Source organism: Pygocentrus nattereri, chromosome 17 (genome assembly GCF_015220715.1).
Source record: "Pygocentrus nattereri isolate fPygNat1 chromosome 17, fPygNat1.pri, whole genome shotgun sequence".
Taxonomy (NCBI): domain Eukaryota; kingdom Metazoa; phylum Chordata; class Actinopteri; order Characiformes; family Serrasalmidae; genus Pygocentrus; species Pygocentrus nattereri.
In genome coordinates, this window is record NC_051227.1 from 33,422,866 (window position 1) to 33,437,274 (window position 14,409).

General features: G+C 40.7%; 2 protein-coding genes across 8 annotated transcripts in view; one reads left to right on the forward strand and one right to left on the reverse strand.

Annotated features, from left to right (window-relative positions):
* Window positions 1-1,722, reverse strand: part of mark4 (microtubule affinity regulating kinase 4) — a 56,598-nt gene extending 54,876 nt beyond the window's left edge. For 4 of the 7 annotated variants that reach the window (XM_017694818.2, XM_017694821.2, XM_017694820.2 and 1 more), the window contains exon 1: window positions 697-1,721. In XM_017694818.2, coding sequence (XP_017550307.1) covers window positions 697-747 — 51 coding nt within the window. In that variant the 5' untranslated portion in view covers window positions 748-1,721. Of the gene's footprint in view, window positions 1-696 lie in introns of all 7 variants that reach the window. The other 3 variants (XM_017694817.2, XM_017694816.2, XM_017694815.2) reach the window with 1 other exon arrangement.
* Window positions 1,723-10,788: 9,066 nt separating this feature from the next.
* On the forward strand, window positions 10,789-14,216 carry si:dkey-182i3.11 (insulin-like growth factor-binding protein complex acid labile subunit). Its single transcript, XM_017694750.2, has 2 exons — window positions 10,789-10,872; window positions 11,298-14,216. Exon 2 carries the CDS (start codon window positions 11,314-11,316, stop codon window positions 14,140-14,142), a length of 2,829 nt encoding a protein of 942 aa, XP_017550239.2. The 5' UTR covers window positions 10,789-10,872; window positions 11,298-11,313; the 3' UTR covers window positions 14,143-14,216.
* Window positions 14,217-14,409: the final 193 nt, after the last annotated feature.

The following is a 14,409-nucleotide window of genomic DNA, read 5'->3' on the forward strand; positions in this document are numbered from 1 at the left end:
GCAGTATAAACAGACGCTTAGAACCCCCAACGCAGCCGGGGCCCCGATCAATAAGAATTTGTTTAATTTTTAATGAGTCATTAATGTAGAAAAAGGTCAGGTCAAAGATGTTAAACAAATAAATGAATGAAAAAAACAAATAAGCAGCTTTTCTATTCCTGCATACAAAAGAATATTATTGTTGAGGGTGATGGGAAGCCCTGACACACTGGCTTTACAATCTTTGTTTTGAAGTAAAAATACTCATTTTTGAGCCAATCTAGTCTGTTTGGTACACATCCAAAGCTCGGGAGAATCAATGCATTTTTAGCACATTAAATATCGAAAATCGAATCGAGTATTGACCCCAGAATCGACCATCGCACCGAGCCTGTGAATGTGTGTATCGGTACACCCGTACTCTGAAGGCCGGGAGGGAGCGTGCTGGTCATTTTAACGCTATCGGCTCTTCTCTTCCAGGAAGGACTGTGGTCAGTGTGAGGGAGTTCATAACTTGCATTGTAACTCCGCTACATCACATCTGTTTAAACAGACATCTTCTCACAGCGCGCTGTCTGGAGCTGTCTGGCCTTCTGCAGCCTCTCCGGTCAGTCTGCTCTAAGCCCACACTGACCGGTAATGCGATTCCCTGCCTCAAAGTGACGGACTGCTCTTCACGAGTGGAAACTATGGAGCTGTGATGAAGTCTTTACTTACATGGTCTGAATTTCTGTCGTTCCCAGGCTGTAGCGCTGCACGAGAAGACATTGTTCCTGAGCTCTTCACTCCCAACGACGCCTCCCAAATATTCCTTCTACTTAGTTATATATGTACAAAATGTACCAGTGACGAGGCAAATCTACCGTCATTTGCCCCCCTGCATCTCACAGTCTCACACCCACTGCTCAGCTCTGGCTCGAGGCAGCCACTGCCCTCACTCCCTCACTCAGACAGACAGACAGACTGACAGACTACAGGCTGGCCTGGGTGATTTTCTCCTGCTAGAAGCCGTAAAAGGGCGATAAGCTCAAACAATCCGCATTTCCAGTTACAGGGCTGTGTTGTGTCACCGCCCTGCGCGGAAGAGAGGAAGAGGAGACGGTGTCCGGCGCTGAGGTCTGTGTCTACACGGCGCTCGTGTTTGTGTTAATCTGGCTGGAACAACGGCTCATTCTGTCTCTAGACCAGCGATAAAAAGTCCCGTCCGGTGTTTCCATTATTCTGTCCCCCAGGCTAAAGGTGTATCAGCACGGCTTCCCTCCACCAGCCCACTCTTTCTTCCTCTTCTACCTTCGAGTCAGACCAGACGAGACGAGAAAAAACAAAAAAAAACAAAGAGGAATCGAACGGGCCAATGTGTCTCCGCTTCAAGAAGCCCCTTCTCTTTTCCCAGCTGGTAGGTGTCTGTCGGCCGAAACGAACCACTCCCTCGCTAACAGCGTCTCCTTCAAAGACTCATCTGCGCACATTTCCAGGAAAATAAATTAATAAATAAATAAAAGCCCCAGCGGCAGCGGCAGCAGCTGGCCCACAGCGTGTGAACTACAAAAACACAAACGGATGTGTCCCACCCTCACGGCCGAGGCGGATTAAAAAACGAAAGAAAGAGAAAAATATGTACATAAAAAAAAATGAAAAGGTCGAAGAGACGCCCGTCCGAACATCTCCTCTCACAGTACGGAATTCACGCAGCTCTCCCAAACCTTCATCCCTGGGAGCAGCGTGTGACACGAGCATCAAGGAAGGCCGTCAGGGAGAGACTGGTGGGCGGGGCCGCCATCGACCCCTCCCCCTCCCTCTCCCTTAAAGAGACAATCCCCCCCATTCATTCATTCAGCCCGAGCCTGCTCTGAGCACAAGTAGGCGCCACATGTTCAGGGTTAGCAGATTTTTTTGGGCGCATGCGCTTCAGCCTCCACCAGGCATAGAAACCGAGGTTAAACAGAAGCTTACTGAGGGATACTGGTGTATGGCAAAGTTTGCCCCCCCCCGGTCAAATGAGTTGTTTGTTGATTTTCTTAGTAATAAAAAGAAGTAAACATTCGCTATGAGCAACACATTCCACGCACATTTTAACAGTGTATTACTGTTACTTACTGTTTATTTGCTGAATTTACATATTAGAAAAAAAAACATAAAATGTGGTTTGTATATTAAGTATACAAGTTATGGCACATTTAATATTTTTTTCCAGTATGGTAAACTCAAATATAAACTATGCACTAAAACCAGCAACAGTTTTATTGCCATAATGCCTTACTTAAGTTGCTCTCTGTAGAGGATGTGTTAACTTATTTTCTTTTGGTAAGAATGCGCAGTGAGGATACTGGTGAATTGTATTTAATGCTGTCTTGATAGTGTTCTTGAACTGTTTCAATGCTTGCAATTGAAGAAGACTTTTTCCAATCCTAGAACAGGTTGTTTTGTGCCTTGTGTATGATTTACCAGATTTTCATCTTCACTCTACTCCCATTAGCCATGAGTACTATGGTTAACATATAGACATTTCAGACACAATCTCTTAAAGACTATGCTCACCACAACAGTGTGCATATGACTATGAATTAGTGGTTGCTGGCTCAGACAAGGACTACATTGGCAGGACATCCAAGAGGAATTCCATAGATTTTTCCAACATTCAACATAATTCAGTCATTGAGATGTTCATGACATCATTCAGAGTGTTTTGATGTGAACTGCTTCAGAGAAATGTATTGACTCCTATTTCTTTAAAGGGATGATGATGGGAACTAGGGCCTGCCATGCCCACAACATTAATACAGGCATTTAATTTATTAATCCAAAACCACTGACACATGAGTTGTTATGAGTTGTTATGTTGACAATGGTAAAACAGTGGTATTGTGTGTCTTATGCCACTCTGAAAGCACGCTTAATGTTTGATGTAAAACATCACCTGAGAAAATCTAAAAAAAAGATGAATCAAACTAAGGCCTGAGTCACAGCCTAAGTAGTGTTTGTTGTTGGGATACTTCTTGACTGGGATCGGAGGTCATGGTCTTTGTTTATTTATTATCTGTGAAACATAATTCCAATAGTGAATAAACAGAGAATGAGTAGGTTCCCAGTTTTACTACACGAAAATAAAAAACAAAAGAGCAACCGACAGAATTGTTGGCTGTACATTTTTGTAGTAATAGGACTTTTGTTTCTGTTGTGCCATTTTTTTGTCATTTTAAATTGTCCAACCAGTGGGGAAAATTTTTTAATGGTAGTTTCTCACAATGAGAAACACTTCACTTGATGTGAATTGGGGATTTGATTTCGGCTGACTTGCTGTGTCAGTGCATGTCGTGTGACCATTATTTGTTTGATCAGCAATAAAAATGAGGCAGTCGGGTTTATAGGCAGCTATGCTAGCCTGATCCATGACGCTACCATTGCATCATGTTTAAGTGATGAGCATGCTTTGGAATGTCTATTTCTTTTCTCCACATTTTAACCTTTCAATCATATTGTCATTCTATCTGTCCATAAATGTTGATAATGTTAGATTTACATTCTACAGTGTCTACCGTTCTGTTGATTTTTCAACATACCAGTGATTTCAGTGCTTTCTTTAAAGGTCTTACAATTATCACATGTAATATACTCTACCTTTCCTTTTTTCTCTTTGCCCAAAGATTTTATTGACTTTGATACACCCATTTTATGCCATGCATCTGTTAATAGCTATAATGACCTTGTGTTGATTTTTGCTTACTGCTTACTACAAATACAGACAGAAGGCTAAAGTTTGGTGTGCAAAGCTAACAATCACTTAGCAAGCACACACTAGAACCTTCAGTGACCCAGTAGATTAGTTACTCCAGTTTAAGAGACTGTCTCGAGCTGCAGCGTGAGTTCTGCCATATCACTAAGGGTATTAGGTCACAAGAAGGTGGCTTAGTTCAAATTCACCTAGCATATTCTATAATCACAGCAACACAAATGTAACTGCTAGTGATGCACACACTGGAAAGAACAGGCCATTCATTATGCTGCTGACCAGTGTTTGAACACAAAGTACATGACTGGAAGAGCATTTCCACATAAACCTCTACTGCTGACTTAAAATAACAAAAAATAACATGTAAAATGTTATCAACTATGAAATTTCATGCAGTTCTTTTGAAATCAAGGGTAGTAATAGTGTGTTTTTGCTGCAGTAACAGCAAACTCTTAAAAGAAGGCTCTACTCTAGATGTTGGACCATTGCTGTTCGATTGCATTCAGCTACAAGAGCATTAGTGAGGTCAGATACTGATGATTAGTTCTAGTTCACAAACTCCACTCCAACTCATCCCAAGGATGTAACTTCATCACTCCAGAGAAAACAGCTCCACTGCCAGACAGCTTATAGATGGGAGTCTTTATACCTATCTAGCCAAGTCTTGGCACGGTGACCTTAGGCTCGTGTGCAGCTGCTCCAGAGCTTCAGAACTCTTTTCTCTGGAGTGATGGAGCACCATCCAGTACCCTGAGTCGCCAGAACTTATCCATCATCAGCATCCGACCTCACTGATGCTCTTGTGGTTGAATTCAATCATGTTCACACAGCAATGTTCCAATGTTTAGAGTGAGCAGGTGTCAACAAACTTTTGGTATATATATATATATATATATATATATATATACACACACCCACACACCTCAAACAGTGGTACTGATTCTCCTTAAAACCAAAATAGTGTTGTCAACACATTTAAATGTAATATGCAAAACTATATTAGATTACAATATATTACAATGCAATCTGTAAATAAGTGCACACTGTCACATAAAAATGACTGCTCAGTTTTATCATGATCAGTCAATGTGTGTTGTTACATTATTAATTTATGCATAAGAAAGCTAATAAAGGTCTAGAGCTGATTCCACTTGGGGTATTTGCATCTGTTTCCTGCAAAATGAGAACCAAAGAAGTATCACTGCCAGTAAAGTAGGTCACTGTGTACAAATCAGAATAAATCAAGCAGATAGAAAAAAGCTAACCTGTAAATGTTCCAGAACGTACTCTTTGGTAGATTGTTATGAAACATGAACACGTTACAGGCCCAGTAGAGCATAAGCTGGAAATGGTCCCAGTGTTTGGTGATCCCTATGTATCGTAAGGATAGACTTAAACATAATTTGATTTAATATTATGTTAATGGGACAACGATGTATGAAGTGCACTGTTATTCCCATTATGATTAACTGAATATAGATGTAAACATCCTCGCTATTATTCTGAACTGTAACCTTGTTGCTTCTATTCAAATTCAATATGTTTGAGTACAAGAAACAAAACAAGAAATGCTGTGTCATTGTTCAGTTACCAATGGCTTGCACTGCAATTTTCTATTTATACACACAACAGTACAGCTCAGCACTGCAAAGTGAATAAGGACTGCAGCAGTTTAATTATTGCATTAATTCAAGTCTACATTGTGCAGAATTTAGGAGCGTCCAGATGGAACAAGATTCCAGTTTTATTTAGCCAACAGAACTATGTTAAAGTTAAAACATTAAAAAAAAAACCTTTCCTGAATGACTATGTGGACCATACCAGAGTGTATATCAGAGTATGAATTAGTGGTCACTGGCTCAGACGAGGACTACGTTGGCAGGACATTAATTCTTCGTCTGGCGGAGATTATGATGTCTGTGGATACTTCAGCACTAATTAACCTATTTCTGACTGCAGAACTCTTTCTCCTGTTGAATGATCCTCTGTCCTCGGTTTTGACCACAGATCACGTTCACGTTAAGAACATAAGCCAGTTTTCCCCCCATAGTCTCCATACTTGCACACTCTGTGCCTTCTGTGCCACTGAACTGTCTCTAGAACTTTGAGCACGGAAGACCTAGGCCTTCCTCATGTTCCTAGATTTAATCTGGCTTCTAAGGGTGGTCGATCATTTAATGTAGCAACTCCCAATTTATGGAATACTCTCCCACAGTCTATTTGGGATGAAACCTCTCTGTCTTCATTTAAATCTCTGTTAAAGACGTACTTGTTTTCACTGTACTTGTGTTATCGTTGTTCCGTTTGTACCTGAATGTTTACCTGTATTGTCCTTTTGTTTAATGTGTTGTTATTTAATGTGCTGATGTTCTTTGTTCTTTACTGCAGTTTCCCTCTGGGATCAATAAAGGAATCTGAATCTGAATCTGAAAGCGTCCTTGAGCATGGGAAAGGCGCTATATACATTCCAACAGCACCATCTTGTGGTCACTTTTATACGGAAAAATGAACGAAGGACATAACCGTTCTTTAAATGGTTCTTCAAGAGTTCACGGGTTCTGAACAGAACTACGAGCACTCAAAGAACCATTTGAGATGATCATCCCCTATGATGAAAAAACAGGGTTTAAACCACGGAGCGTCGCTCCTTTTTTCATGGTTCTGACTGAAACGGCACGCCCGAAGCAAAGGGGGCGCTGTTCCCACACACTTTGGGCTACCGTCGTGATTTTGCTCTCATTTGAAAGGTCGCTAACACGTTCAAGCGTCCCCCTACAGTCAGAATAACTGTATAAACGGCTGACGTAGACTTACAGGCTGGAATGAAGGAATTTATTCAAAGCTCTCTAAACTGCCTCAGCCTTGGTCCTGGAGGCCCTCTGTCCCGCAGCTTTGAGCGTTTTCTTGTTTCAGCACGCCCATGGTGACCTTAGTGATGGAGCACCATCCAGTACCCTGAGTCGCCAGAACTTATCCAACATCAGTACCGGACCTCACTGATGCTCTTGTGGTTGAATCAATCATGTTCACACAGCAATGGTCCAACGTTTAGAGTGAAGTCTTCCCAGAAGAATAGAGGCTGTTACTGCAGTAAGGGAGAGGAACTTGATTTCAGACAAAACTTTGGATGACAGGTGTCCACAAACTTTTGGACATTTTATATATATACATACATACATACACACACACACACACACACACACACACATATATATATATATACAGTGGTGTGAAAAAGTGTTTGCCCCTTCCTCATTTCCTGTTTTTTTGCATGTTTGTCACACTTAAGTGTTTCGGAACATCAAACCAATTTAAACAATAGTCAAGGACAACACAAGTAAACACAAAATGCAATTTGTAAATGCAGGTGTTTATTATTAAAGGAGAAAAAAAATCCAAACCATCATGGCCCTGTGTGAAAAAGTGATTGCCCCCTCGTTAAAACATACTATAACTGTGGTTTTTAACACCTGAGTTCAATTTCTCTAGCCACGCCGAGGCCTGATTATTGCTACACCTGTTCTCAATCAAGACATCACTTAAATAGGAGCTGCCTGACACAGTAAAGTCCACCAAAAGATCCTTAAAAGCTACACATCATGCCGAGATCCAAAGAAATTCAGGAACAATTGAGAAAGAAAGTAATTGAGATCTATCAGTCTGGAAAGGGTTATAAAGCCATTTCCAAAGCTTTGGGAATCCAGCGAACCACAGTGAGAGCCATTATCCACAAATGGCGAAGACATGGGTCCAAGAGGTCACAAAAGACCCCACAACAACGTCCAAAGAACTGCAGGCCTCACTTGCCTCAGTTAAGGTCAGCGTTCATGCCTCCACCATCAGAAAAAGACTGGGCAAAAATGGCCTGCATGGCAGAGTTCCAAGAAGAAAACCACTGCTGAGCAAAAAGAACATTAAAGCTCATCTCAATTTTTCCAAAACACATCTTGATGATCCCCAACACTTTTGGGAAAACATTCTGTGGACCGATGATACAAAAGTGGAACTCTTTGGAAGGTGTGTCCCATTACATCTGGCGTAAAAGGAACACTGCATTTCAGAAAAAGAACATTATACCAACAGTAAAATATGGTGGTGGTAGTGTGATGGTCTGGGGCTGTTTTGCTGCTTCAGGACCTGGAAGACTTGCTGTGATAAATGGAACTATGAATTCTGCTGTCTACCAAAAGATCCTGAAGGAGAATGTCCGACCATCTGTTCGTGAACTCAAGCTGAAACGAACTTGGGTTCTGCAGCAGGACAATGATCCTAAACACACCAGCAAGTCCACCACTGAATGGCTGAAGAAAAACAAAATGAAGACTTTGGAGTGGCCTAGCCTTAGTCCTGACCTGAATCCTATTGAGATGTTGTGGTATGACCTTAAAAAGGCCGTTCATGCTCGAAAACCCTCTAATGTAACTGAATTAGAACAATTCTGTGGGCCAAAATTCCTCCAGAACACTGTAAAAGACTCATTGCAAGTTATCGCAAACGCTTGGTTGCAGTTGTTGCTGCTAAGGGTGGCCCAACCAGTTATTAGGTTTAGGGGGCAATCACTTTTTCACACAGGGCCATGATGGTTTGGATTGTCTTTTCTCCTTTAATAATAAACACCTTCATTTACAAATTGCATTTTGTGTTTACTTGTGTTGTCCTTGACTATTGTTTAAATTGGTTTGATGTTCCGAAACACTTAAGTGTGACAAACATGCAAAAAAACAGGAAATGAGGAAGGGGGCAAACACTTTTTCACACCACTGTATATATACACACACACACACCTTTGAAATACACGCCCACTTAATTTTACTGTATTTATTTTTAAGGGCTTGTTAATGAGCTGATTACTTGGATCAGGTGTGTTGGGAGCCGGGAAAACACTACAATATGCAGTGCAGCGGCTGAGAGTCACTGCTCTAGGTTAGCTGGTCTGCTACGACCGAGCCACAGGTCAGTGTTGCTGTGATTAACGGATCATAAAATGATTTGAATAAAATCCGGATATTTCAGGCTTTCTGCTTATTGTATCACAGTGTTGATGGACGATGTGTTTCAAAAAATGATACACATAAAACCCAGAAGTGGGTCGGTGCCGGTACAAAGATCTAGCAAAGGTTAAGAACAAGTATTCAGAGGTTATTTACAAAGGTCATTTTACGGTCTATTCAAAATCAAGCAATTATTCAGAGTTATGAACCAAACATAAACAAAATCTTCCCACTCTTCGAGAGAAGACACCCCAACCCTAAAAGTTCAACGCGTAAAAATAATACATTTTTAGTATTTTCACCAATGTTTGTGTTTAAACATATTTTGATTTTGTTAGAGTGAAATTGAAAGATTTTCTTACAGTTGAATTGTAAATACCTAAAAAAAGATGCTGTCTCATGTTTTCCAGAACAGTTTTGGTCTAGAAGTGGTGCTGAGCAGGCCACGTTTACCTTAATTTTGGATCAAGATGACAATTAGATCGATCGATCAATCAGCTTATCTATCTATCTATCTATCTATCTAACACATCCTGTATGTGTTAGTACATGTAAAAAAAGAGGAAAGAGGCTGTTCCCCATGTTAGTGAAAAAGTCAATGCTACATAGAGATAATTTAGCAAGGTTAATTTCTCAGTTGGAGGGCAAGTGCATATATGCCATACACCTAGAGAACTATACAGGCCTATATGCTTGACCTCTACACTGAGGAGGCCGGGTGGCTGTCAAGGATTTCTAAGGATATTGTGACAGGTGTCACCAGGGCAATGCAGGGGGCATCATATGTTTTAGACTTGTTCCAAAACATACATTCTTTCTGGATTCTATTTCCAATACAGTATCAGATGTTCTGGGCCTGCCCATGAATCCACCTCCTCAAGTCAAGACTTTGTGGCCTGGTTACACATAACATAGCAATCGTTCTAGGAGGTTCTTCTTTTTTAAAACAGTGATAAACAATATGTTTTCTCCAGGTACTATTTTGCCTTATGACTGCCCCAATATACCTCTTTTCTATGAATGGATATAAAAAGTATATTTTAGCTCAAAACTGTCATAAATCAATGTCACAGACATCAGGCAGCGTATTTGTACTGTTTAATGTAACACAATGGCACATTTCACATCAAAAAACTCTGGCTTTGCTTACATCTTAACCATTTAACTATGTAGAATGAAAATGGTGGAATTCACTTTTAGGCCACAAACATTTCAAAACATATCATTCAGTAATCATTATCAAACTCAGGCTATTACTACTGGTATCAATAAAAAAAACTTTTAAACAATACATAGCATTACTGTCATCGACCCAAATGGAGAGTTACAGGAGATTTTCCACCAGCAAACGCTCTCCACCACCATCACCCAAACAAGTATCTTCTGGAAGAATGGTGTTACACCCCTCCAGCGTGGTTCCACACACTTGTAGAATCTATGCCAAAGAGCACTGAAGCTGTTCTGGTGGCTTGTGGGGAACCAACACCTTACATGTAATCTGGGTTGTTGTTCTAATTTGTTGAGGAAGTGTGTCACATCTCAAGAACCACAGTAAATGCCACAATTAAAGATTGTAGCACTATTATTGTTTGCATATCATTTATACTGTGTTGAATTATGTATGAAATGAAATTATGAATTATGTATGAAATGAAAAATGTAGTTATATTATAACCATACTAAGTAAGCCTTGTTTTAGTAGACAAAAAATACACAGATTAATTCATTTCTTTGGTTCTCTCTTTGGCTTTTTGTGCTTATTTTTAAGAACATGTTACAATCAATAAAATGATGTGCATTTTCAACACACAGTCCTACGAATGCACAGAAGGTAGCTGTGGTTAGTCGTTTCTTTTGACGTATTGTCTTCATTGTCTTTAAAAATGACATGTAAGCAACATCCTCATAATGCATAGTAAGCAGATTTGCAATGCCTTGACTTGCTACGTCTGAATGCATTCTAATGCCGGGCTACACAGCACGCTGTTTTGAATCTTTGTTGTGGCTAAAGCCGCGGTGCGCTCTTGCCGATTGACATGTCACTGGTGGTTTTTCCTGATAAAAGATGCGACAGACTGACTTAAGACAGGCTGACTCTACACGCACAGCAGTTCCGCTGACAGATGCCTCTCTGAGTGTCAATTTACTTTCTCTCTTGCTGGGGGAATATTGGTAAGTTTTTTCGAATTTTTGCAATGTCAATATATTACCAAAATATAATTTTACATTTAGTTACATCAGAAAAGCTAATTATTTCCAGAGAGAGAAAGAAAAACTATTTTTAAATAATGAGAACAGAAGCTGTTTTTGTTAAGGAAGTGCCACATCTCAGCTTGGCATGAATCATTATTGAAGCCATTGATTCCATTCTTAAAGATTGCACTGTTCAGATAATAGTTTGTATTGAATGGTAGTTTTTATGTTTACAAACAATGTAACATACAACAACAAAGTAGGGCACTTAAATGTGTCTTTTTGCACCAATGGTTGTTAGTCTTGATTGAGAGCTTTGAGAATCTTAGAAGTTCAAAGGAGAGAACCGTAACTGTTGCTTACATGAAAAGATGCTCAGATTTGACTTCTTTATTCTTCCTCAGGTCTAAGTACTGAACCATGCTTAGGCTTGTGGGTGTGGTATTGACCCTAACTGCGGCAGCTGGAGCTTGCATAAAGTCATGCGAGTGTGTAGACAACGAAACCTCTGTCACTTGTTCAAACCAGAATCTTCTGGAGTTTCCTCAACCTCTACAAGGCGTCAAGGCACTTTATGTGACTAACAGCTGGATCCGCGCTCTCCCCAGTGAGGGTTTGGAAGAACTTCTGGTACTTGATCTCACCAACAACCATCTTGGTGAGTGGCTTACTGATACAACCACCTTACCAAATATGAGAAGCCTCACCCAGCTGTTTTTAAGAGGAAATGGAATTTGCACATTGGTGACTGGACAATTTCAAGAACTGAACAATCTCACTCTCTTGGATCTCAGTGAAAACAACATCAAGATTCTCCCACCAAAGTTCCTCAGAGGTTTGACCAACCTTCAGGTCCTTTTCTTGAGCTCAAACCAGATACAAAACCTGCCTTATGCAGCTTTCAGTGGAGCTCCTGCACTTAGAGAGCTCCAACTGAACAATAATAATATACAGATGATAGAAAAAGGTGTGTTTGGAAATTGCACCAATTTAGAAAAACTCCTTCTGTCAAAGAACCATTTGAAAACGGTAGAAAAAGGGACATTTATAGGTCCACTGGCCCTGGCTCACCTTGATCTCAGTAAAAACAGGCTCGCCACTGTGCCCACAGCCGCGCTTACAGATACACCCAATCTCACTAGCCTCTATTTGCATCAAAATGATATCACCTTTGTTCCTGAAAATGCTTTCTCTGGACTGTCAGCATTAATAAGACTGTATCTGAACAACAACCCCATTTATAGTTTAAATGAGACCTCCTTGCATGGTCTTTTTCAGCTTGGTGAACTTGATCTGAGTTCCAATCAACTGAAGAATCTGCCCTCATTAGTGTTTCAAGATTTAGGCAAATTGGAGTGCCTCAATTTATACAACAATGCACTGATGTCACTCCCTCAAGGCCTCTTTAACAATTTAACCAATTTAAAAGAACTGCAACTTGATAAAAATAAAATTCAAACCATCCCGCCAGATCTATTTCAGTCACTTTCAAAGCTCAAACAATTACAGCTGGACAGCAATCTCATCTCAGAGCTTGACTCATCTTCATTCAGAATGCTGAGAAGGCTTATACACCTTGATCTTAGCAATAACAACCTGACCAAAATTTCTAGAGGGCTTTTTCACAACACAGGATTATCCCCTAATGACACTGAACACCTAAACTCGCTAAGAGACTTTAGGCTTAGAGAGCTCCACCTGAGCGGTAATAATATTGCGATGCTAGAAAAAGGTGTGTTTGACAACTGCACCACTATGACTAAACTGCATCTCTTCAACAACCACTTGAAAACCATAGAGGAAGGGACCTTCAGGGGGGCAATGCACCTGCTTTATCTCGATCTCGGCAAAAACAGGCTCACTGCCGTTCCCACTAGCTCCCTTAAGGATACACCCAATCTTAATCACCTTCACTTGCAGCAAAATGCTATCACCTTTGTTCCTGAAGATGCTTTCACTGGACTAGCCGCATTAAAAAAATTGGATTTGAGCAAGAATCCCCTTGTAAGTTTGGATGAAAACTCCCTTAGGGGTCTCTTCAAGCTTAGTGAACTGGACTTGAGTTTCAACCAGTTGCAGGATTTGCCCTCTTGTGTATTCCAAGACTTGGGCATATTGAAGAGCCTTAATTTGTACCGCAATGTCCTGACATCACTTCCGGAAGGTTTGTTTAACAATTTGACCCAATTAAGAGAGTTGCAGCTTGATAGCAATAATATTTCAGTAATTTCCCCAGAGATATTTCATCCACTGACAGAACTTATAGATTTACAGCTGGACCATAATCTCATCTCTGAGCTCAATTCATCTTCATTCACAAACCTGGCAAAGCTGAAGAACCTTTACTTAAATAACAATAAACTACTGAGAATTCCTAAGCACCTTCTCCAGAAAACAAAACATCTGAAGGAGCTACAACTGACACATAATTCTATCCACTCCATCCCAAAGTTTTCTTTCAAAGGCCTTACTAGACTCAGATCTCTGAGACTCAGTGGCAACCAACTTTCTGTTGTCCATACTGAGCTGCTAACTGGTCTTGGTGACCTACGGGAGCTATCACTAGATCAGAACCAAATAGAGAGCCTCCCAGTTGGATTTTTCACACAGCTTCAAAACTTGAAAATGCTCGACTTGGCCAACAATCGTCTGAGGTCCTTGTCCACCGAAGATTTCAAAGACTTGTATGCATTGAGAGAGTTGCACTTGAGTTTCAATAAGCTGAGTACACTGCCAGATGGTATGTTCTTATCTCAAGAAAACCTTCAGAAGCTCTTCCTGCAGCACAACCACCTGCACTACTTACCCCCAAAGGTGTTCTCACCTTTGATCTCTTTGCAAGACCTTGATCTAGAAAACAACCACCTCCAGGATGTAGCCCGAATGCAATTCCGCAGCCTGAAGAACTTGAAGCATCTACATCTCAAATCAAACAAACTGCAGTCACTGGATAACGGGACCTTGGAGGCTCTGACAGCTCTGAGATCCATACATCTCGGCGAGAACCCATGGGATTGCTCTTGTGCCTCAAACATGTATATCAGCAAATGGATCAATAAGAGGACTCATTTGGTGAAGGATATACCCACATGCTCTGCCAGGTCTGGAAGGCTTGCTGGTCAGGATCTCAAGATTTCTGCCTTGTCTCCACAGCATTGTGTCAGTGCTGCCTGCTTCTCTACATGTATGCCACAAATGCAAATAATGACAATGCTTATGGCTTTCACCCTGAATGTGCAGATCCTGTGAGGTCCCTTTGTTTTTGTCCAAATTCATGTGCTTCTATCACAGCTGTGGTCGAAATAAAATGCTATTTTCTCCTATGTGTCTGTAACAGTTTCCAAAACTTTACATTTGTAATGATTTATCTTAACTTGTGTTCTGCAAGTCTTTTCAGTTACTGCAGTTTGGTTATTGGCAGATGTCAGAAGGCAGGAGTGCATAGTCTTTATCAGATCAGGTCATAACCACAGGTCATCACATACATTCTCACACATATTTCATATTCTTGTCATG